This window comes from Hylaeus anthracinus, unplaced genomic scaffold, assembly GCF_026225885.1.
Source record: "Hylaeus anthracinus isolate JK02 unplaced genomic scaffold, UHH_iyHylAnth1.0_haploid 11989, whole genome shotgun sequence".
In the NCBI taxonomy this organism is placed as follows: Eukaryota; Metazoa; Arthropoda; class Insecta; order Hymenoptera; family Colletidae; genus Hylaeus; species Hylaeus anthracinus.
In genome coordinates this window covers 11,959,620-11,984,697 of record NW_026534337.1, presented here as the reverse complement: position 1 = coordinate 11,984,697, position 25,078 = coordinate 11,959,620, and the positions used below count along the sequence as shown (strand labels likewise).

At 39.4% G+C, this 25,078-nt stretch overlaps 3 protein-coding genes across 4 annotated transcripts; 1 reads left to right on the top strand and 2 right to left on the bottom strand.

Annotated features, from left to right (window-relative positions):
- The first annotated feature begins 1,497 nt into the window (after positions 1-1,497).
- Positions 1,498-18,286, top strand: LOC128888229 (larval cuticle protein LCP-17-like). Of its 2 annotated transcripts, XM_054144932.1 has the most exons (4): positions 1,498-2,215; positions 9,600-9,766; positions 16,131-16,453; positions 17,553-18,286. In XM_054144932.1, exons 3-4 carry the CDS (start codon positions 16,442-16,444, stop codon positions 17,934-17,936), a joined length of 396 nt encoding a protein of 131 aa, XP_054000907.1. In that variant the 5' UTR covers positions 1,498-2,215; positions 9,600-9,766; positions 16,131-16,441; the 3' UTR covers positions 17,937-18,286. The 2 variants fall into 2 exon arrangements, 1 of the variants encoding a protein (XP_054000907.1); XR_008460207.1 differs by lacking the exons at positions 9,600-9,766; positions 16,131-16,453; positions 17,553-18,286 and adding an exon at positions 3,250-3,375.
- Positions 8,226-9,576, bottom strand: LOC128888222 (larval cuticle protein LCP-17-like). Its single transcript, XM_054144925.1, has 2 exons — positions 9,436-9,576; positions 8,226-8,878 (listed from the first exon to the last, which is right to left on the bottom strand). The coding sequence occupies exons 1-2, from the start codon at positions 9,544-9,546 to the stop codon at positions 8,492-8,494; spliced, it is 498 nt and encodes a 165-aa protein (XP_054000900.1). The 5' UTR covers positions 9,547-9,576; the 3' UTR covers positions 8,226-8,491.
- A 223-nt stretch (positions 18,287-18,509) lies between the features above and the next one.
- On the bottom strand, positions 18,510-23,747 carry LOC128888223 (endocuticle structural glycoprotein SgAbd-4-like). The gene is made up of 2 exons (XM_054144926.1): positions 23,354-23,747; positions 18,510-19,804 (listed from the first exon to the last, which is right to left on the bottom strand). Exons 1-2 carry the CDS (start codon positions 23,363-23,365, stop codon positions 19,340-19,342), a joined length of 477 nt encoding a protein of 158 aa, XP_054000901.1. The 5' UTR covers positions 23,366-23,747; the 3' UTR covers positions 18,510-19,339.
- Between the last annotated feature and the right edge of the window lie 1,331 nt (positions 23,748-25,078).

Here is a 25,078-nt window from a genome sequence, read left to right as displayed (position 1 = left end):
ATTATACCGCGTTGAATGTCAGCATACGCAACCATGAGTCGGTGGAACGAAGCACAACTCCATCGATGCGAAGAAATCCACGGGAATTTCAGCCCCCGCGATAACGAAGCCCGGGCCGTTCTTTTTTTAAATTGGTGATTAAACATGATCGACAGTCTCTCGTTATTCCGCAACGGCACGGTTACCCTTGTCGAAATTCGTTTTGAAACAAACCCAGTCGTCGGGAACCGAGAATAATACTCCTGACACACAGCGAATAATACTCCAAAAGTTTTTTGTTTAGATTTCGACGCGCCACGCGATTTGTTTTTATATTCGGACATTTTTTGCAGTGTTTCCAAAGGGAATATAAATCAGTGTGATAATACGATTAGTTTATACGATAGTTTTATTTATATTTAGGAGTATACAGGAGAACACATATAACGAATAAATACAGCTACGTAAATGAAACGAACATGTATGATGCAATATTAGCTGTTCGTACTCCTTTCTATTTCTACATGAATAAACAAATGAAAGTTCCCCAAAACGAAATTGCGAGACGATCGTTGAAACGACACTCGTTTGTACCGTTTTCATATTCTTCTTTATTTATCATCGCTTTCTATCGTTCATCGGAATTTCGCGTTTTTTTACGTGCGTAGAAATTACGCAAATATTTCCTAAATGCGGATTGAAAATTTAAGAGTTGAGGATACACCGAAAGGTTATACGGACATGCACCGCATAAACGCATGACGTTCCACTGATGCAACAGTTCTAGCATTATCTTGTCTTTCGCGGGGACAGGTAACACGTATAGAGTGATCAAATATACTTGCATCACCGTGGCCGCTTAACAGACGGGTTTCATTATTTTCTGTCACCAAAAGTGATAACACCAAAAATATTGGATAATTATCATCGATCTTTATTAATTTTACATTTTATTGATTTAACTAGATTCTCCTAGGAAGCCTCGCCAGAATTGGAAACCAGTTATCGCAATAATCTAAATTCCTCAGGTGGATCTATTGCTTCATTTCAATCCCAAACACGTAGAATCAGAACTATCCTGCAGAACAAGAACTATTCCTATTCCGAATATATACTTACTGCACGTTTCCTTCAATTAAATGTATTATTAGCTTAGTTGTAGACTGATTTTTGAAAATTGTTGCCAATTAAATCCTTAAACTACAGACAATATTAAAAGACTATACACAATCTGTTGCTTAGAAAGACCTCGAGAATCCACGTATTTTAATTAAAATCCAAACACATTCAAATATCAAACTAGTCGTCAGATACTCCGAAACTCATTTCTCGCCTTTTGTACCACGACTCCAAAAATTCTTCGAGCTAATCGTTTAAAATGTCAGCGGCGAACTCCTCGGCGTCGAGCCACGAGCGCTCCTCACATTATAATATCTTCGCGGAACGAAACTGATCGATTCCCCGAAAAGAAGAAATCGCCTGAATCATCGATACGGTCGATCATTGTCTAGTGTTTACGGTTTCCATTGACGCGTTTCCTTGTGTTGACAAGCTCCCACTTTCTCTCTGTCTCCCTCTCTTTCGCTTTCCCTCGTTTGTTCTCTCGTATTCTGATTCATCTTCTTACCTCCTCGATCGTTATTCCACTCTTCCTTTCTATTAGGTACAGTGAGGTGCAGAAGTATTCTCACTCTCTCAATTCCTGGCCTTAGGCAGGTGGTATCCTTTTAGGACAAATGCCGGAGGGTTATTAAACGCAATTAAGGTTTCAATTGATTTCGAGTTCTTGAAACGTAACAACAATTTAAATAAAGTAGGAACACAGCTGTTCTAAGCACAGTTGTGGTGCTTAGGACGTTAAATAATCATGACTAGGTAAAAACTGAGGATTTTTAGTCAAACTAAAATCCATCTGTATGAATGGTTCGTTTAAATCACAGCTGCATGATTATAAAATAAATATGTTCTTAACGACGCTTTGATGAGGAACGGTATTTTCCGGTGAAGATTTTCCAGGTGTTTAAGAAGATGAAAATTTGCTGGCAACGAGCCTGGGGAGTGTGAAGGATGAGCTAGAGTTTCATAATCCAGCCGAGAAGTTTCTGGACGGTAATGTGCGAAGTGCGCTGTTGGGCGTCGTCGAGCAGCTGTATGGGTCGTCTTCTATCGACTCGTGCTGGCTATATTTGATGAAATTTCCTGTGCCATCTCGTACAAGTGTGCCAAAGATAAACAGGTAAGTAAACCAAATAAAAATATAAATTAAGAAATCTTTTTATGTACCTAAGAGTGTAACAGTAATGGAGTGTGATACATAATAACCTCCTGACGCACCATGCGTATGAAAATTAGGGTACGTGAACAGAAAACTGACATATTTTTTTTTATCAACCTACCACCACATTATTCTGTTCTTTTTGTGTTCTTTCTTGGCTCTGTCTCACCCATTTATCCACTTGTACTCCAACCTTCTCTCTCCCATGCACACTATTTCGCTATATTCTTCTCCTTCGCGCACACGTTATTCATTATACCAGACTTTCTGTCTCCCACTCGTCTTCTCATCCGACTCTTCTCGCCGCATTCGTGGGGCTTTCATTCAAGTACGCATTCTTCAGAATGCGCAGGACTCGTAAGTGCATCCGCGTGTAACCTTTCTGTGGGTATAGAACTCCTATTGCAACAACTCGTGTCGCATATATCGTTCTTATAAGGCCGTTGGGAATGCATTACCTTGCCAACTGATATTTCAAATTTGCACGATACATTTCATAGCCAGAGTTTCTATAACACAGCCTCACTACAATAATTGGAACAGGGATGCAAAAAGCAGACCCTCTGCTGCAAGGGGTGGCGAATTTTAATTATTTGGATCGTTAGAGGTTGGAAGAATTTTTATCCAGAATTGTGGTATCTCGTTCATGCATAACTGAAAGGTTATGTGGATGATATGATAAAAATCAACTTTTTCTTTTCTACTATCTAAAAAGAAACAAAAAACAAAAACAAAAAAAATACGTTTGAAAGCGTTATTAAAATTGAATATATGAATGGCAGCTTTGAAATTTATTTATATTTGCTACCAGTTTGATTAGAATACGTAAACAGCCATCTCATGATGATCATAATTTTCTTCACATCTAGAAAAAGTTTTTTTTTTCAATGAAATATAAATTTCTGTATGTTATTTCTTAATACACTCTGAATTATAATTTAAAGAAGATACTTGGAACTCGTTGTTTGAAAGCCTATGAACTTTGTTGTTTTCAGTCAGACGTCTGATTCATCATCGACTCCTCCACTAAATCTTAAGAAACCCCATGCTTTCGAAGCACGGGATTGCCATGGCAATAATTTCCACCGCTTTCTTGTATATCAGGTAGTGGCTGGATAAACAGAACTCGATTGGCCAGGATTCCCAATGGAACTTTTCAACGAATCGTCGACGAGGCAGAGTACACTCGGCACCTGCACTGTGAGATGAAAGTAAAATTGAATTTGGCGTGCGTGTCGTTTTCTAGCCTCCGGTTAGGCGCTCTCTTAGAATGCTTGCGGTATATGCTTATATGTCAAGGTCGTCTTCTGCCAGCATCTTCTTTACCGGTTTACGATTTATTTGCAATGACTTGGTACGATCGTTACCGTCTTCGAGTACCTCGGGCTGCATCGTGCCTGCAGAACTCCGTTAGAATTTATACACTATTTAAGCATAAGATTGCAAGTATTTATTCTACATGATATTAAATTACGTTTATACGTCTGTGTACATAATCGTTTCCATAACATTTCGAGATACAATAATTTCTTAATTATTTCAATTTATTTTACTGACAGTCTCGTAACATATTACTGATAAAACAGACGTCTTCTTACATTGACTATTACTTTACGTTTATTTTACTTGGACAGCATGCCAATTTATACCGATTGCTCCAAGAATGCAGAAATTTACGTTTGAAAATCTGAATTTTCGCTGAACTAACAATTTGTTTGGTGCTTTTTGAAAGAGAAAGGGGCATAAAATTAGTGCAATTATGATCGCAGTCACGGTGACATTTTAACGAATGCGTTAATTAACACTGGAACAAAAGATACCGTGTACGATGCGAATGTAGAAATATTATATTAAAAATAAAAATAAATTATACCTATAAAGTATTCTCAGATCTATGCTCCCTTCGCGCGACTGCCCTACACGAAAACCTGTTTTACTTGATACGCTCTTATCCCCAAGGAACACGTATGCGCTATCAGCTTAACAACGTTTTCAACGCTTAAGCGCATAAATCCAGAGATTCCGGCGCTCGCATAAAATTAGCTTGAAATTTCAACTGGAACGTTATCCGCTATCGTTTCGCGCGAAGGCGTCGGCGTTGCGTCTTCGGTGCTTCGACGTTGTTTGCTTTGTTGTACGCACCTCTCGATTACGCAACACAATTGACGAGCGCCGGTGTTGCGACACGATATCTCAAAGATGCGAGCCTCTCGAACGCAAAAAAGCCTAGAGTCGCCGACGAGGTCTTCTTTCTCATCCTTTTTTTCCCTCATCTTTTTCATTCAAGTGTAATCGTTTCGCCGAGAGTCTCGTAAACCCCATCAGCATCGCCTTTATGCGCCGGCACCGGACTCGCAGACCTTCGAGATTTATAGCTCGATGTTATCGAAGAAGTTTCGCCTCCTCGTCAACGGCTGTCTTCGATTAACCGGTGACATTTAAAAATGATTCGTGGAAGAGGGCTCGACGCGTTCTGCGACCGTTTGCATTGTCTGCCATGCGATTAATGCTGCTTTATGGGATTTTCAAATTGGTTGAAGAGGATCGTGTACTCGGAAAAGAATTATTTTTTTTTTTTTTTTAAGTAAATAACCGAATGGAAATCTTTTTAAATTTTTACTGTAAAGTACGCTTTAAAAATGGTTTACAAACATTTTTAGTTTAGACAATTTATTTTTTGATATATATCCAAGTGATTCATTCGCAAGCTCTCCCTGTTAGAAAAAGCCAATTGTGGCCGTAACATCTCTTTTAATAATGTTTGCTTTTCTTGAAATTCTAGAAATTGCTTTATTATGTAATGTGTGTGCAAAAGGGTCACAGAAAGTGCTGAGTGTAATTTCAAATGGAAGAATCCACTTGCAAAAATTTATTTCTGGATTCGGTGACATAAGAACTCTATTGACGCGGCCGAGTTTCTAGCTGTTGGGTGACTTCAACGATCTTCCTCGTTTAAAGGAATCTTCGTGTTTCTTATTCTATCTTTCTACAAGGTTTCCGCTTTGTTTATACTGCTAAGAGTAGCCGCTGTGGTGTAGAACTAGATGCAAGTGTTGGAAAACCATTCCTAATGTTCATATTCAGCGCCACGGATGGTTTCGAAACAGATGAAGAAGGCTATCTCCTCTTGTCTCTTGCCTTTTTAAAAAGCATGTTGCTACGCGACTGCTAGCGATGCCATCGAGTGCCTCGCGAGTTGAATCAAGCTATTAAGATGAAACAAAGATGAAAAAGTAGCAATGACAACTATTTCTGTATCAAAGTACTTTGGAATTTCTGTCATCAAATAATAGTGAATTTAACAGTGAATTTAATACTTCTCTACTCAGAAATAGAGAGTTTTTGTAATAATGATTTTGTGTAGCCCTAGAAGAATATTTTGTTAAGAAAGAAGGTCCTGTATATAAACCGTCAAAGTATCCATCTCAAATTTGAAAGAATTGGAATTATCGTGGCTTACCATTAAAGTACAGACATTCATTCATCGTCATTTGGGTATATTAATTGTGATTGCAACACGTGCAAGCCCCATTCATACACATTTTCATTTAATTAGCTCCCAGGGATAGTAATTTATCGCACGAATAGCGATCCAACACGGAAAAGATCACGTCAGCGATGCCGCAACAACCATAACAGGTGCTCGAAGTGTCTCCCGACAATTTCGACGCATGTCTCGTCACATTTCCTCATCGAGGCCCACGTTCAATAATATCTCCGATGCTTATTAAAGTATGCAAAAAGGTGCTGGTAAACGTACCCATAGAAATTCAACAATTTCCAACCTGCATGACATGTTATATTACGAGACAATTATCTCCTGTTAATTATTCACTTCTCCTGTTTGGTAGCGATTGCTTTGTCACTATGGCGCCGTTTTATAATTTATGCCTCAATGTTGCAAACAATGAAAAGGGAAATTAATTTTCGAGATCTGTCAGCTTATGCGTTAACAATGTTTCTTTGCAAAATAATAACTCGTGTTATTTAACCAAAGGCATTGAAATTAGATCAGAAAGCAAATGGTGATTTTTAATCATTCCAAACTTCCGAAAATTTTTAATAATTAATTTTTCAAAGATACCAGACAAAACAGTCGCTTCATATCCCTTCTAGTCCAAATTTCACTACATTTTCATCCAGCTTCACTGACCATATAACTACAAATGTTCGAGATCCCAGCCTCATCTTATCATTCGGTTGAACGCGCTTCGCCAATCGGAAAACTCTGTGGTTGCATCTGAATCCTTTGAACCGAGTGTACCCAGCGTTGTATCTTCGCAAGAATCTCCACAACGGGAATGTCGAACGAGGAATGGCAGAGGAGACGAAATATCTAATCGTCGGCGCGATCATCCCGCATCCTCCGCGGCTAGGGGTCGCATCATTGCACAGACAGGATAGTCCCAAAGGTCGCGCAACAACCGGGATGGCCGGATTGCGCAACCGCAACTAGACCAGAGCATCTAATTGCTCCTATCGAGCGACTGTTCGATCGCAACCGACAATACGGCCGCGGAGAAAGTCTCCTCTTGCCCCCCTTGATCCTTCTGCGGTACCTAGACGAGGCCTCTGCTTCTCTTCCTAGTCACGACGCCCCGCGAATTCCATCGTGAGGGTATTAGGCTGCTGCACGAGTTTGCTGGGGAATTATAAGAGACTTTGTTGAAAACTGTTCGTAGGATTAGATGGAGTTGAGCATTTCTCAAGAAATTGCCTCAAAAATATTTTTTCATTAGATTCGAACGCGGTGAATGAGAATAGTTCCAAGGCTTAAAGATCGACCTGTTTATTGCAAATTAGACCCATTTACACTTCGTATACATGATGATAGTTGAATGAATAAACTTTAAATATGTACATAATTATGATGAAAAATTTCTATAGAAACATCAGAACTGTCATTTAATTTATACTTTTTTTAATACACATAGATGACCGACTGTAAACGTATAGAGGGTCGTGATGTGGAAACGGTTGGGAATCACTGCCACAATTGAGCTGCTTAACCCTTTGACCGACGAAATGGAATTTTGGCGTGATTTCATACCAGCCGATAAATCGTGTTCGCGTGAATCGTGGGGCGAAGACAACGGAATCCAGGCATTCGGGAAGCAATTGTAGTCAAAACGAAAGTGCCAGTGGACGTTTGACGTTTGACGTTTGACGTTTGACGTACCACGGACGTTGATCGATGCTGCGTCGCGTTACTTCCCAAACTTGATTACGAAATTATTCTATTGTTCTTTGCTAGAGAATGTACGCACAGACATTGGTCAGATTCTACTAATAGCGCTGTATCAATTATAATTGTAGAGTGACAGTCACATGAAACTTTCGTAAAACTCTTTTTTTCTCGGTCGCCGGGCCATGCATCACTGTCGTTGTACGTGTAATGTGTGACAAGTCTGAACTGATGTCGGTCAGTGGTTAATGACGTCATAAGTCTCGTACGCTGAACACGTCCATAAAATGTAGCCATATATCTCACCCTGGGCCCTCATAGTTTCCTTCATCTTTTTGTTTCGTCTGTATGGAGCATCGTGGCAAATGCGCGACGTATAATTGAGAGTATTACGAGGGACAACAGTTTTCGACAGGAAAAACCAGTCCTCGGAACGCTCAGAAAAACGGAACGGACGAGACGTTATGGCGCGCTATAAATTACTATGCGCAGGAATATATATTTACTTCGACCGAGTTTGAGGAACCATACACTACCTGCCATTGGTTTGTTTATGATTTTTGAAGGTTAAGAAGTTCTTGAATGAAATTAAAATTTGTATTAATTTGTCAAAGTTAGCGATAATAACCGTCGTTTATATTTTCAAAAAATAACAAGTCCCTATGGAAGAAGGAAAACAAGGACCCGGGACACGATTACTGAAGAGCAAAACACAATTCTACCTTACAATACTTATTAAATATTTATTAAGTAGATGAACGTTTACGAAAAACGTCATATCGCTTGGTAATACTACAAATGTACAAGCTTCACCATTGGCACGACTGTCAAGCGATACCGCTTCACAAGTCGTTCCACAGAGCTACTCTTTGAAAATCGCAAAAAGTCCACTGTCGTCCATCGATGGTGTGAACAGGTGCAAGAAATAAGTCTAAAAAAAAAACTGAACTGTGTCACGATGGGTCACTGGGAGTCGAACGACTCCGATGGACCCACCGTCGCGTCGACGATGTCCTATTTCTACAGTAGTGTTTCCGTCGCATAGTGATTGGTCAACGGGCTTTGTCCTGCTCGGGATGCGCGGCGATGTATTCCAGAGCCTTCAGAATTCCAGCTGGGATAGGATGAGGCGTAGGAAGGTGGTCTCCCTTTGGTTGGAAGCCGTTCTCGTCAGCAACGTAGCTCAAGGATACAGGTGTCCCGTCATCGAAGGTGTAACTGTACGATCCTTGGACAGCGATGACAGAGTTGGTTTCGTTCAACTGCTTCAGCTGGCCGTGTTCTTCTGCTTTGATGCCGTTGGCCGCCTCGTAGCTGAAGAGATAGGATCCGTCTGGGTTGGGTCCATCAGCAGTGTATGCCACAATAGCCACTGGCGTCGTCTGGTCCACTGGAGCGGCCATTGCCGACCTTGCGGCGAGGGCGAAGAGGACGCAAGTCTGAAGAAGAGATTTTTGAATGGTTGGAGATTGCTGCGTACATTTTTTGCCTATGAAGATTGAGTGCTCTGAGTGGTTAGTGGGAGTCTAGACAGAGTCTAATTTAACTGTTTCACAGATTTTAATGAATTATAGTAAAACCATGTACCAAGTTGATGGTAATCATGCTAGTCAATTATTTTGCCAATTAAAAATTATTGAGAATTTTTTTATAGTAACGGTTATGAGTGTTTCGTTTGGATTGCTCTTCAACTTATACAAAAATTAATTGAACATAATCACATAATCCTACAAAAGAAATTTTGATTGACCAAGAGAACAGATATTCATGAAATAATGTAGAAGCCTAGAGTTACAACGTTATAAATTGAATTCCTTTAACAATGTTACTTCAATTTCGTTACAATACATATAACTTCAACAAACTTTTATTTAAGTTTATTATCCATTAAAATCGTGTTATTTTTAGCCACTGCCACACTACAGCTTGATATAATAAGTTTGGTCAAAATTGTTATAATCAATTATTCGTTCACTCGATTCGCCGTGGAACTCACCAAAGTGTTCATGTTGATCAGAGTTGTTTTCTGGTAGTAAAGAGCAAGTCTAACGGGCGGGTTTATATAGCGGTGCCGAAACCTTGCGAGGTGCGAGGACCTCCCTCTCATTGATAGATTTCTGGCCGAGGCTTAGACACTGGCAAACATTACGAAATTTTCAGGAGGGTCTAATAGAGGGGCACACCGAACACTGACCGCAGTACAGACGCGCGACGTCTCGTCAACGTATAGCACAGTGTCCCAGCGACATGAAGTTTCTCGGATAGGAGCACGCATTTGCATCGTCTCGACGATCTGTGGTCGAAGCAGCTTCCTGCAACTTCGTTTTGTGAGTATAGTTTAAATGGTTAACTAGAAAAATGTTTTGGAAAAAGAATTCCGGTGAGTGTGGTAGAGATTTCTGTATTATTGTCTTTGGTGGTAGCCTACTAATCTAAGACGTCAGTTTGTAAATAGTAAATATTATATTAAAGCTAATTATAAATTATTAGTTACGTATTCTTCATAAGTCACATTGATGTGTTAGCTTCAAAGTATTGTAATATCTTTTGGCAGATGAGTGTAATTTCTGAGATCAGGTGCATGGGTACGTGACGTTCCATATTCTGATAGACTAATTATTTTATGGGGAGTATAAAGTGCTTTTTGTCGAAAGAATATATGATCTTAACATCAGAAACATTCTGCAAGTTACCAATAAAATAATTCATTATCTGGAAATAAACGAAGGTAAAGTGTTGGTATGCAAACAATGAGAAAAAAATGTAAAGGAAAATAATGGAGCAATTGGGAGAGAAACGATATAGCGAGTATCTCAACAAGTAAAATATTTTCTTTCTTAGACTATTCTATCAGTTGAGTCTGTACCAATTATATAAAAATTTTGTACATAATTCGTTAAGTATCTTTCACTAAAAAATTCTCGCAAAACCCATGCATATTTCAAAGTACAACAGTCCTCGAGAAGGTTGGCGAGAACGTGCGCAGATCTTCGCTGACGAATGTCATAAATTTGAAAGAATTAAAAGGAGACGTTCGAGGCCACGTGTAATACGTTTAAACGCATTTGAAGATGCTCACTGGAGCGCAACACGAATTCGCAGAAGGTCTGCCAAATATGGGATTCCTTTGCCATGCTTCCATTGACCCGGTGATCCCTTTGTGAGAATTTTCGTGTTTCGCGTGAGTTATAAATTCAACCCTGTAACGAATCTGCAGGTCCTTGAAGGGGGAAAGCACGCGAACCGAATACATAAGTTAATCCATCTTCGCCGAGAGAGGCTGGCTGCCAAATTTTTTTAGCAGGAAGCGCATGCAACGACCTCACTGGTAATCTTTATGCGAGCGGAACGGGCGTCGGGCGCTGTTAACTGTCGCGGGAGTCGACATTGTTCCCCTTTTTCAATTCTCTTCCAGCCGAAAACAACATGTCACCGTGTCTTTTATCCTTTTCTTTTTTTTTTTTAATTTAATTTTTTTTTCGTTTACTCGTTTAACGTTCCCTTGAGCATTCGCGAAAATTCGTGGAAAATTCGCGCGCCAGTAAATTTGCCGACGAGCGGACCGCGTCCTTGCACCTTTCGCACATTAAACTGCACACCTTGTGCCCTTTACGTATTTTCACGTTCAATGATTCGATCTGTCCTTTATTTGCATTCGCAAATGACAAAGGTTGAAAATGGGCGCTGATTTAAATGTAGAAGCTTTGCTCTTTGAATACGTTTTCAAATAGAAAAAAGATCAACTAATAGATGTCGCAAGGCTATTTCGCAATTCGGTGATAAATCTGTTTGTATACAAGGAGAAGATTCGAAGAATCACATGCGTAAACCCCTAGAAAACGCAATGAACGCAATTCCTTTGCGAAAACAACAAACTTTCAACTGGTAAACGCACCAAACGACGTTTAAAGAAATCAAATTTCGCAATAGCTAATCGCCTCGGGCTGAGTATTTAAATTCTGTCGTTTGATCCGGCGAAGTCTCTTGATGAATGGAGTTATGAAGGGAAGATGTGACTTAATATTTTGAAACATTTTTTTTTATGGAAATGAATGAGGATAAAACTTTGCATGGAAACTTGCCGACTGACGTCTGCCAGTATTCGTTTGATCGACACTTTTTGCTACGCGGCGCGGCGTGGGAGACGCAGGTGAACGTTCAAACTCGGCTGGGAAAGATCCTTTTGAGTCATCTACCTGTTTCTGCGTATGATTATTAGCCAGGTTTCGTTTTACCGTCGGTACGACAGAATCTCAAGTCGGGTTGCGAATTATAAGGGGCTTTGCCAAGTTGGTGTTTTTGAGATTATTTTTTAGTGGAAGCGTTATTTTTGTTATAGGAGAACGAAATTTGTGTAAAATCTTCTTTTTAATTATCGTTACATATTCATTGGTTCAAAGTTTTGTTATTAATTAACCTGTCAGAATTTCGTAAGTCGAAAGTAGATGTCCATTGCTCTATTTTCTACTAGACAATCTCATCAAGAGTTAGACGTGTCTGTTAGAAATAACGTCCGGGCACCGTCTTCCAAAGTTGTAGATACACTCTCGAGTTTCGCCCCCCGCCAGTTATCACATATTATTCTTCATTTATTAGCGTTTCTAACGCGTATAAAGGGTGAGTGCGAAGTCCTGTCGGAAAATTTACAGGCGAATCTTAAAACTAACAAACAAGTTCCCACGAAGCTGGGACTTCGGCCATTTGTTTTTGAGATGTTACCAGATTTCATTTACACCATTCACCGCGCGCGCTTTTGGTACAGAAAAATCCAATTTTAAATAAAATCCAATTAAATAACACCTGTGTTAATAACCTGCCTTTTCTTCTACTTTCTCACTTCACGAACATCAGTCGTAATCTTAACGATATGTAACGCCCGCAGCAATACGTATTTAAAACGTGTGTCTCGCTAATTTAAACAAAAATTTACAAATAATCATCACGCCAGTCAATAATTTTACAATTTTAGCTCGCTTTCCTCGCCCGAAGTACTTCGATTTCGGTGAAATCGGCCCACTCTGCTCAACCCGTAACGGAGAATTAAATGTACCGAGCGGGAATTGATAAGGAGAATCGAGACACACAATTCTTCACGTTCATTAAAGTTCGGAAGGCTCGCGAGGCACGGTTAATAAATTATCATAACCCGTCGCACGCGGTTCCTTAATCGCCGTGGCTACGTAACATTCGTTGAAGCAACTTTAAGGGAATCGGCTCATCCACCTCGTGAAAGTAAAAATATACCATGTAGTATTTAGGTTAGCGAGACGCATGCGGCACAAATTATGGGGTGTCTTCTTCAATCGACTTACCTGTGAGCTCGGAAAGAATCAGATTGCGATTCCTAGAGCTCCCAGAACCGTTTTAACAGTGTTATACGCTCTCTTGGAATGCATGACTAATGGAAAACTTTAAGTTGCACGATTTTTCTTTATAAACAAATAGCAAGTTTACTTTAGAAAGGCACGGAATTAATTTCTACGTAGCATAAATTAGCATAGGACGTCTTAGTCTGTGGGTCCCCTGGACAACTGTCCATACATTGAGACGACACTGTCCCACTTTTCTCAAAAAATCGTTTTTAGTATCGTGCATCGTAAATCCCGCCAATAATGACTGAACGATATATATTATTAAACGGCCGTCTGTGTTCCCGCGCCGCTCGTGTGCTTCGGTAATACAGTAATTCGGACAACATAATTCGTACGCCCGTGGGCGATCCGTTTCCCCGTTTTACCGTAATTATACATTTGTTGTACCGTGCAACAAGTGAAAATTGCTTTCATCGCGATGCATCCCGATGATTCAGCGTAATTAATAACGCATTTTTCATAAACGCCCCACACCTCCTCCAACCGTAGCCGCGAGATACGCGTTTGATTTGCTCGTTTTCGATGAATGTAATGATTATTTGGAACGATGATAAAATCTATACGGGGGAATTTAGCGAATTTTGAAACGAAGAGGAAAGAAAAATTTGATTTTATATTGTATTATTTTATTATTATATTTATTTTCCTCCTATTTTCAGGTTCCCCTTAATATTGTTACTCTTGCATCTAACTATTTCTGATTTATACATAAACATGTCAGAAAACAAACACAAGCCTCAATACTACATATTGTCATCTACCATAAGCGTCCAACACTCGTTCAACAAAACTATCGAACATTCCCGACGAATCATTCAGGGAAGCCTTGGTCGCTTCCCAGGTATCGATTAATTTCAAACATCAGGAAACCATATTCATTTTCATTGCGAAACACGTTACCAATATGAATATTATCAACATTTTATGAAATGACGACGCCTAACGTCGCCTGGTGGCTATGCAGATTTCGTCCTTCGTGAACACTACGTTACTACCTTTCGTTCGATGGCCACACCGATTTTAGACATACTTAGCAACGGGGACTACAAAGTTCTATCATGACGATCTGTCGTGATGGGGCAATAAATATTCCTTAAGACGTCTCACTCTGTTCCCTATCGAACGCCACATTCGACTTTGGAAACCCCGCATTGGTTTCCTGTCCAGTCGTTAATAATTGCAACCATAGCCAACCCTGATCTTCGTCCTCATGGTGAAATAATGTATCAGCCTTCGAAATAGCCTTCGAAATAACCTTCGAATTTACGGTCCCTCGTTATGCTTACACCTGCAATCAATTTTGCTGGATAATTTCTCGCAGATGTGTCACTGAGTCACCAAGAATCTCCATTTCAATAAATATTAAAATATTTTTCAGAATTTTATCGATACACTTACAGTAAGTTGGTGCAATTAGATAAATACGGCTTTAAAATTCCTATTAAATCGTCTCTTCTAGGTTATTTCTTCAAGTTCGTCGTGGACGATTCTGTAGAAAGATGCGCGAGTTGCGTGATCGAAGGTTACAAGGTAGATAGCCTCGAGCGATTTTGACTAAACCGAAAGTTCCCATCGTCGATGAATATAATTATTCGATGACTGCCCAGCTAATCCATTACATTAATTTGGGGACAATGGTTATATTTCCGATTTCTTATTTTTGACATCGTAAACTCTGAAGGTAGTACATTAGGCAATATATTTATGTGTCATTTCCTGAAGAGGCTCACGCTGGCAAGCGTGACCACGATGACTGATTAGAAGGCAAAACTATTGTGTTGCTGCTCGTGATTTCTAAAAAAAAAAAAAAAAAAAAAAAATTTTACAAATTACCCAAGAAAATTACAACGTGACAAGGCTATTCACTTACAATAAAAATCACTTTCTTTACTGTATAATAAATAAATCAAATTTTCTTTCATTTAGTATTATTTATTTCTAACCCATATTAAAGAATTTCTACCAATTTAACCAAAATCGTCTCATATTTTTGCGTTTGTTTTCGAAACAGTCAAGTTCGTTTTATTTTAATATCGAATTCAACAATTTTATGCATTTATTCCATATCTTGGCTTCGCGATTGAAGAGTACATTGCGCAATCTCATTCTCACTCTGGAGAAAAATATTCTGTTATGACATCGACTATAAATTCATATTAACCTTTCGTATTAAATCAATTCTAAAAACGAGTGCAGAAAAAACCTGAATTCTGATTGAAAATTAGAGGTAATCACGCTTATTAATAGCAACCACGCGAATTTGTATCCTTCCAATATAGCCGATTTTTATCAATGCTTCTATTCAACCGTCGAAATTATGCGCGAAATTTGCAAATCCTGAAAAGGCCAACCCGTGTAGATTTAAACGTGTAGTTGTTGCATTTTAAAGAGTTCTCTACTTATTGAGCATCTGAGAAACGACTTCCCTTTCTCGTTGTTTCTTTTTCTCGTTTCATTATACACGCCCGAACAGGAAATTATGAAAGGTGTTCGAATATCGCGCAATTTATGCTACGCAAGTGTCGCAAATTTCATGTTTTACATGTCGCCTACAATCAGGCGATCCAGGGCTATGTAAGGTATGAATCGTCGAGTCTCGCAATCTTTAGAGACCCAAATGCAACATACGCGAGCCTCTTTTGCAGCGGTGGACAACCTTTTTCGTTACTGGGTCGAATTAAATGAAACGATGTCCGTCTTTTCAAGAATAATTTACATTTCAACGTTTGTACGAAAAGCACTATCTTTTCAAATTCAATTGTAAGCGACAAGTATTTCCTACTATCATTAAAAATTGTGTCAGTAATTGGACCATTTACCTTGAATTTTTCAACTTGTCTTTAACTTCATTTTGGGGATCAGACTTCGTGCACCACTGGCCTTACATAACGTTACGCAAGTGCTCAAACGATCCTGCACCTTCAGGATCCAACCGAGCTGTAAATAAAAATACAATTTACGTCTCTTTTACCTTTGTTGTTCGTCGATTTTAACAAGCAAAATTTTTCTCGGAAACGTTAACCTTATGAAGCCTTCCTTGTTGCTCCTCAGTGCTTGATCCTGGTCAAGATAAAACTGTGTTTCTCATTCAAACTCGAAACAATTCAATCACAATCATGTTCCTCTATTGAAAGATCCGATTTGTCAAATCAAAATTGACAATTCAAACTACTATAAAACTTCGTTAGAAATTTCACATCGATTGAACGAAGTCTATGCAAATGGTTGTCCAAAGCGAATAAATGAACCGATCGAGTCTCTGGAGGGCGGATCTATTCGTGGATCTATTACTCGATTAAAATGTTCCTCGAGTCGACAGGATGCAGAAGACCACCAGATGAAGCCACGACCTCGGCATTCTGATTCGCGCGCGACTACTATTTTGGCATTCCCGAATCGCGTGCCGGGATCATCCGAAAAATTTGAAGGTGTCCACCGCAGAGTGGGGGAGAAAGGGCGGAGGGGGATTAAATAAGGCATCGCCTTGTCCGAAATTCGTCGAATGTTCAGGTGATGGATATATAAAGGGACCCTGTGCACGATACATCGAGTCAGTGCAACGAGAAGCTCTTGTGGAAGAATCACATACCTTTTCAACCAGTAACCAAAAAAGACACGAGAAGCATCGTCATGAACGGATTGGTGAGTTCGAGGACTATGGTGTTCGATTGTTTTTCACGGGTGGTAGAGAGGGAGATTGAGGAAACTGAGTTTATGCTATTCCGAGACGTGCGACATTTCGCAAAACGGCGTATTATAGTCATAGGTAAGGTCTAGTTAATGGAACTCACAAAGGCAAAGAAAGATGTCTATGCAAACAGAGTGTTCAGACTTACCGTAGCGAAGTAATTGTTATTTGATGAATAACAAGTTTACTTGGTCCATTTTTTTTACTAATTTTGCGAGTTCTACCAACCAACTAGACTTTACTTATTTTCTTGATACACGTTGCGTCGTCTTCGAGTACTCCAATCGTGTTCGAGTAGGTCGAAGAGATTCGTTCGAGAATTTCTGAGAAACGATAATATCGTTTCTCGATATTTTCTTTCCAAGTGTGATGTAAGTCTGCCGAAAGGATATACAAGGTTTCGACTTTCTTATTCGGATAAGTATTCAATTAGCGACGAAAGTCGACGTAATTAATTCATAATAAATCAAGGTGTGTGGATTTGTTAGCTGTACGCAATTAAAACAGGCGTCGAAGCAGCTAACGTAAACGTAAATTGAACATTTGACGAATAATATTTATTATGCACTCAGAAATCTCCAGAATCAAATCCATCCCGAGCCACATGTGGCTCAAGCAAACGTGAACGCGTTAAGCAACAATTTGTTTAGAAAAGCATCTCCAAGCGTAATATTTACAATTCATACGTAACGTTTCGCTGTATATTCCGTTGGACAACTTGAGTGAACGTGTATACGTCTTGATTTTTACGATCGAAAGTCGATTTACACTTGAACAGCATAGGCAAATAGTCGACTCAATGGTTGTATTCAAGATTTTAAGTAAATTCATATACCGTCCTGGATTCGTGTAACTTTCTCGTACTTAAGGAGTCACTTGTGACTGGGTCAAAAACAGATCATTATTTATTATTACTTAGTATTTGCTGGTCAAAGAACTGTCAAAAAAATAATTGGATACTTTAGGGACATGGATATTAAAAAATATATTCATGACTTATGACATGGCATTACATATTTCTTGAAGAGCTTAACCAAACTCCAATCGTTTCAGGTGATCGTCCTCTTCGCCCTCGCAGCCGTGGCGTCCGCGCTCTCTCCAATCTCCGTGGAGGTCCCAATCCCAATCCTCAGACAGACAGCGGAAGGCCCCAACCCAGACGGCAGCTACAGCTTCAATTATGAAAGCGCGAACGGCATCCAGGCCCAGGAAGTCGGCTTCCTGAAGGCAGCTGGCACCACTGCCGAGGCCCTGGAGGCTCAAGGTGGCTACACCTACACAGCACCCAACGGTGAGGTGGTCCAGGTGAACTACGTCGCCAATGAGAATGGATTCCAAGCCCAGGGTAGCCACATCCCACCCATTCCGCCCCAGATCCTCAGGGCTCTCGAATACATCGCCGCTCATCCTGAAGAGAACGACCTCAGCTCTAAATGAGCCGCCTAGACGTATCGACCTCGATACGGAAAGAAAGTCTCCAAGCTTCTTCAAGGTGGTTCCTGAGTCAAAACTTTCAGTGAAGAAGTCCTAAAGCACAACGGACCCGTAAAGCTTCGAAGTTCAACTTTCCGTTTCGGGGTTATGCTTACATTTATACGAGTACCTTGATATCCACTTGTTATTTCATTATTCAAAATTGTAAGGAGTGTTGAGGAGGTTTTGTAAATAAAGTGTATGTTGATACTTTTGTGTTGATTACTGGAGATGTTTTTGTGGAGGGAGTTTGTTGTGAATCTTAAGAGGCTTCAGCTTGAGGGCTAGGTGAGTCTTTGTTTGTTGGTCTTTTAATTTAATTACTGTACGAAGGAGAGGAAGAATATTTTCCCGATTTTATTTAGGATTCGTTACCCGGAAACTTATTTTTAAATAGGTGTATTTGTCAGATTAGTCAGTGTGATATTAACAGAGACTTATCTGTTGTGTGAATCTTCTCATAAATGAGCTGTACGTATACAATTTTCTTTTATTGCTTTCATAGCTCTCGATATAAATGACATTAGAAGATGTATTTTTCACATATTTTCCTTTACTTGAACATTCTGAATTTGGAATACTTGGTTTAGAGAATAACAGAAGGTTAAATGTGTTTCCATAGAGGTTTTGTTTGGGAATACCCCAAGGACTATTTCTGAAACTCAAGTTTCAGAAATTTGCCTCAAGTTCAAGTAGATTTGTCCAGAGAGCCTTAAATGTATACAGTACAGACAATTAAAAAAAATTGTTATATTCTCATAATAAGTTTACGATTTACTCAACAATGAGTTTCATCATCCATCGTACAACGACAATACCACAACCTAGAGATCACAACTTCTTCGTTCCAACGAAGAAACCTATCCTTCAAAAATATATGAGTAGACTGCCCATGTCTACGCAATTACGATAAATGAAAATATGGAGAAATCAATGAAAATCTCTACAAATGCATAACTCACAAAATGTAAACGATAATATACACGTTATACCGTTTAGAAGATGCTAAAGGATCTAAAAGAATTTATTTCGATTGCGAGATATAAAATAAACTGAATCTGATGACAATTCGTATACTTAACGATGTTAACAAATTAAATACTATCACAAATATTAAATCAAATGGTTTCTGATCGTCTTACAACAAAGCTTTAGACACGGCAAAAATTTTCACGACTACTACTCTAACAGTAAACTCGCCAAATTTCAATATATGAATTCGCATAAACATCCGCAATCGAGAAACAAACCACCGCGATAAAGATTATTCAAAAAGCGATTCGGGCTTTCTACAAAAATACAAATTTATTCGTTACATTACAAACGACTAATTGAACTTATATGCTACTTAGTGATAATACGGATGATCAGTTTCGTTGGCTTGGCCGCAGCTGTTTGAACTGGCTATTTTTGCTCGTGGGGACGAGGTTCTGTTGACTGGACGAGTCTTTGGCGTCTTCCTCTGGTTCGGGGGTGGATGGCTGTTTCGCGATCCACTCCAGGGCTCTCTGAATGGCGGGTGGTATAGGTGGAGGGGTTGGAACGTGGGTGCCCGCTACTTGAGTGCCGAATTCGTCGGCTGTCCAGCTGATCGCGATCGGTGTACCATCTGGGGCGTTGTACTGCACGGATCCTTGGATCAGCTGAGTCTCCGATGGTGTGCCAGCGTATTTACGACTTCCAGTCTCTTTCTGGACGATACCACCCTCGGTTTCGTAGTTGAACGAGTAGTGGCCACGATTGTCGCCCAGGTCACGGTTCTCGGAAAGGATCTTCTCAGGTTTGCTGTAGTATTCCTGGCAGTGAGCTGCTGCCACGAGGGCGAGGAAGACCTAAAATTTAATGGTAAAATTAGAATTATCGACGAAAATGGTAGAAGAAGATGAAATTAGCGGATTCAGAGCTCCTACAGATGGACTCAGAGAATGACTTTAATCGATCACTTTCTTTTTGAAAATATTACCAAGCGCAAAATATTTCAATCATTCAAATTGCAGTGACGAAGAACATTCAAAGATAGCCTTATCTCAGTAATTGTTCAAGGTATACACTTCAATTTTCAAACAAATTTCAATTATTGAATATTCACGACGTAAGGACTCGTGTCTATCGGTTTCGATTATGCACTCCTTCGCAATATTCATGTTCGATGCACGGTTAAACTAGGAATATGCTAATCACCACAGAAACGTTAACGTTTCGAAAGGCTTTCAGCTTAAGTCGGTAGTTAGTGGTTTGATTACAGAAGCTATCGCCACCAAGAAGGTATCGGTGATTGATGCAGCTTACTGTATTACGTCATGGGAGCTCGAGGAAAGTTCGTAGGTTCATTCGTGGCGACAGAAAAATCGTCTTTGAACATTCAGGTTTCCTATGAAAGTTGTCCATTTATCGTGTCTAAACGACTGTCGAGAAATATATTTGCAATTCTGCGTGATGTTTACGACTACACTAAATCTTATACAGGGAGTAGTATCGCGTTTATTTTTATATTATATTTCTTTAATCTGTTTATTCTGGAGTAAATAAAATCGAAATTTTCTGAACATTATACTGTCATGGAGATTGGAACAAATTGAGGAAAATCTGACAACGTAAGTAACAGTTACGAAACATTCGTTTCAAAGGTGTACCATGTGAAGGTTACTAGTACTACTAGCATAAATTACGGGTCTGAAGCAATGACTCATAGTAGCGATGGGATCAAGTACACCGTAAATAGCGTTGAACCCTAACGTAATGTTATTTAAAAAACAAGAATAGAATAAATCTCTGTCTATTAAAAATATCACTAAGAACAATTCGGCAGAGTATAAAAATGACCGACTTGGCCTGTGTAACTATCTACTCTATTTATTAAAATTTGTATTTGTAAACAATACAAATGTAAGTTGTACGTACACCATGATTAATAGAGACCACGATCATTGAAAGAAACAAAATAGGTGTTAATCGACACATGTCAGGAAACTGATAGCTCCAGACATGTTCAGCTTTCTAATTTGTGAGTCAACAGTTTTAATTTGAAAGTCAATAGGTTCGTTCGTGCAGCTACACATGTAACATAGTGACTAATATCTAAAGTAATACAGCGTGTTAAATAGTAATAGATCTAATCCGAATGTATCATGTTATGGAATGTTTTGCTAATAAATTACATAGGTAAACATTTTGTGACGCTGTAAGCATTCACACATAATTAGACCATTCCTGTTTCTTTCAATGTCGTTCAATCTTCATAGTTTCTGCCTATTTTTCACTTGCATTTTGTAAGACAAGTACACCTAATTTTTTCACTAACCCAATCACAATTATTGCTTAAACATTACCAACTTGATTCAAGAAATTATAAGTTAGAAAAATATATATTCGACGATGTTTATTCCGAAACAAAAATGATTATAAAAACTGGTTCCAGAAGAGATCTACATCGAATTGAATTGAAAATGAAATTTATTTGCGTAACTCGACTCTGCATGTTAAATACAATATTCATTGTTGGAAGAATCTGGAAAGGTCGAAGCCATTGGAATATCTCGCTATTCCCGATTAAGGCGTAGCTAGAGCGTGTAGAAATAAAAGCCGGTACACCAATGCTTTAATCTTCGTCATGTTTGTCCTGTAAATCCGTTGAGATACCTTTCTCCGTGAAAGGTCAGGGCAAGACAGATGTGCTCGCAGGTAGGTCACAATAATTATCGCGATCGTAAGCGGTTGAACAGAGAATCGATGCATGACTCTAATGGCTGTCATACGTAAATTAACACAGACACGAACGAAGTGAACCACCCATCACTTTCTTCTTTTTCTAATATCAGCTGTTTATAGTCTCATCAACCACTTTATAGGGTTATTAATAACTCACAGAAAGTTACTTGATTATTACAATTTATGTAAGATATTCCTTTTTCTATTCCAAAAAATGCGAAGAATCAAATTAAGAGTAAAGATAGTATGACTCGATGGGGATCGTCAGCAACAAGTTCAACGAAACGTTTGCTGATTGGTGTTGGACAATAATTTGAACTTGTGAAATTGTATAATCAGGATGGCCTAGTTTGTAGAGAAATTTGCAATTATAATCACGCTTTTGATGGACTTTTAATACGCGAATGACATCACTATGACTGCACAGCGAAAACAAACATTAGTATCCTTACACATAAAACAGACAGTCGCGGTTGGCATTATGTTTTCATAGCTTATCGCGTCGATAATTGTTTTACACTTTGCTTTGTCCTTCAATATCGTTACAACCTAAAGTTCAATGAAACGTAACGAGAATTTACTTGTAAAAGTTGATTTATGCACAGAGTTTATACGAGTCCTGCATACATACTTATTTATTAATTGTAATTATGAATATTTGTGTTCATTGACCATGTGTAATTCTGTCGATACAATCAATGGCACTGACCTAACTCAACCATCCCTAGTTAAACATACTACGAATATTTCTTTCGCGCTAAAAAAAAAGTCGAAAAATACGAATGAAAACCCTGTAGTCAAAATTTATACAATCTTGTATCACTTTATATAGTACTGAAATAAAATTACATTTAAGTATTAATACAATATCAATATTCATACTTTTAAACATTTCCTCTAGTTAAAAGATATTTTACTTTGAATTATAGGAATAATGAATAAAGTCTGAAACATGTATTCGAACCAATGAAAAAAAAAAAAAAATATTTTACTGCCTCTACTCGTCGCGTTTCACGCAAAAAAGTTGCTCCATCTGTTCTGCACATTTACAAATGCATAGCGCGTCACGAGGCAAAAGTAGATCTGTCTGACAAGTTGACAATATGTTACACCCAGTACGCTGGTAATTTGAATACGAATCCGAAGCGAATGACGAATCGAAGTCGGCGCATCGAGTCACATTACCCTGGATCCCAACCACCAAAAAATGCTAACCAGGATAACAACGATTGACAGATGCAAATCGGGACACCGTAAAGTTGCCTTACCACTCGAATGGGCTCGACAAGCGATCCCCATTGCGATTGTCAACTTCAAGACATTCACCAACATGGCGACGTCCTTTATTCTACGAACAACAGTGAAAGTTAATAAAGGAATCATAAAAATTGAATTTCTATGTGCAATATTTTACTGTTAATTCGCGACTGACACTTATTTATTTTTTTGTGACAGTATTTATATAAACTTTGCAAAAAGCTCGCATAACAAGCATCGAACTGTCACCAACCGGCGTAAACCTCGCGATAAACCCTGAAACTCGACTGGCCCGCTATAAATCAAAGCAATTTCTCCCCGATCGATTCCACTTTAAACGAAATAAAAGAAAAACGAAGAAAGCGCACCGTCTCGTTGGATAAGATCGGAGAGGCATGGCGAAAGAAGACACTTACCAGGGTACGCATGTTGCCGAAACGATGAGACACACGCGCGGCTGTGCAAAGGCAACGCTCTCCCGAGAAAGTGAGATATAAGCGCTAACGGTGGAAGATGGGTCTGCCAGTCAGGTGAAAAGACGACGTCACATATAGAGCGTCAGTGTTCGATGGTTGCCGGCGTGAAGTTCGTGAGCAACTCTTGGACTGTTGGGGGCAGAGCCGACCTTTATACCGGCGATTCCACAAGCCAGCTGCCAGCCTTTACATAACCCGAGAAAGTTTATTTCGGCACAGTCGCGTCTCCCTCTGGAGCACTTGCGTTCCCTTGGCTGATCCACAACCCTCGGTTCCAACGAAAAACGGGACGACAGAAACGGTGGCAAGGATGCGCGTTCGTTCGCTCGTCTCCTGTCTCTGACGGCTTTTTAACGCGATTTCACCGCGACACGAGGGACGCCGAAGATTTTCTCGTCCCAGACGAGCACACTCGCTTACGTAATCCATCGTCTTGCGTAATTTCCATGTGGGTAGCGGTGCCTTCTTTTGGCGAGCCAGGACAATGCACCGATCGACGAGATAACAGCCGATCATCCTTTGCGTGAAGAGATGGCTCCATTCTTAGAGGGAGGAATTCGAACACTCGAATACTTTGCATTATGAATTTTTTAGTGGTCCGACATCGTTGGAAACCTTGCATCTGCAGGTTTTTTGGAGCTTGAATGACCAGACTTAACCGAGGATTGATTTTTATTATTCTGAATGGCCCATATTGTGTTGGCGACAATTTTGGAGAAACATGGTGGCGTTATTTATGTTATGAATTTTAGGCTGGACTAGATTTTCCATTTCCCTTGGTTTCTAAAAAGAAGGATTCGATAGGAGAGAGTACACTCCTCGAGAGTAGTATTTATGCATCTTCGACAGCTACAATGAAAGAATTTCGAAAAGGATGTCAAGTGTGGAACATTGAGTACCGATTATCTTCTTGTATTAGAGGACGATTGTACTTGTAAATAGTAACAGATATCAAAGAGAATGCAAAGGGGAAGCTTCCATTCTGTCCTTGTCATTTACTTTCCATTTGCCAAGGAGTTTCGCTCACGGAGTGTCTAGGGTCTGCCAGAGGTCGAGAGAGGCCTGGATCACTTACCTTCTAGAAGTTCCCACATCCGTTTAGTATAAGGTAGTATTTGCAGTCTTATCAGCTGGTACATTGAAAACCAATTTTGGTTGTGCAATAATTCGCAATACTTTTGATGGAAAAGGCAATACCGCATATCATCTTGAGTCAATAGTTCAACTCTTCATTTTGATGACCAATATCGATATATAAATTTACTCGAAGCTGTGAAACGAACCCATTCTCCCGAGAACATCATAAATCTTCTTAAATGTTTCTAATTAATAAGTAAACTCTGTAACTGTATACTATAACAATAAACTCTACTCTAGTATAACTGTAAAGATATCCAGTTACTCAAAATCCACCCAAAACTAAACCACTTTGCTGGTTGCCAGAAGCTAGCGTCAATGAGCTTGCATAGCCACCTAAGAAAGGTCATGTTAGGTTGAATTGTACCTGTTACTTGTCCGAGGATAATGACATCCAATTTCTGAGCGACCGTAACTCATTCCTGTGTGGGAATCGAACTCCAGAGATACGAGTCCTTGGCCGAGTGATCCTAACGGCGTACTGGCTACGACACGCCGCGTTCACATAATTGCATTAACGGCTACCTA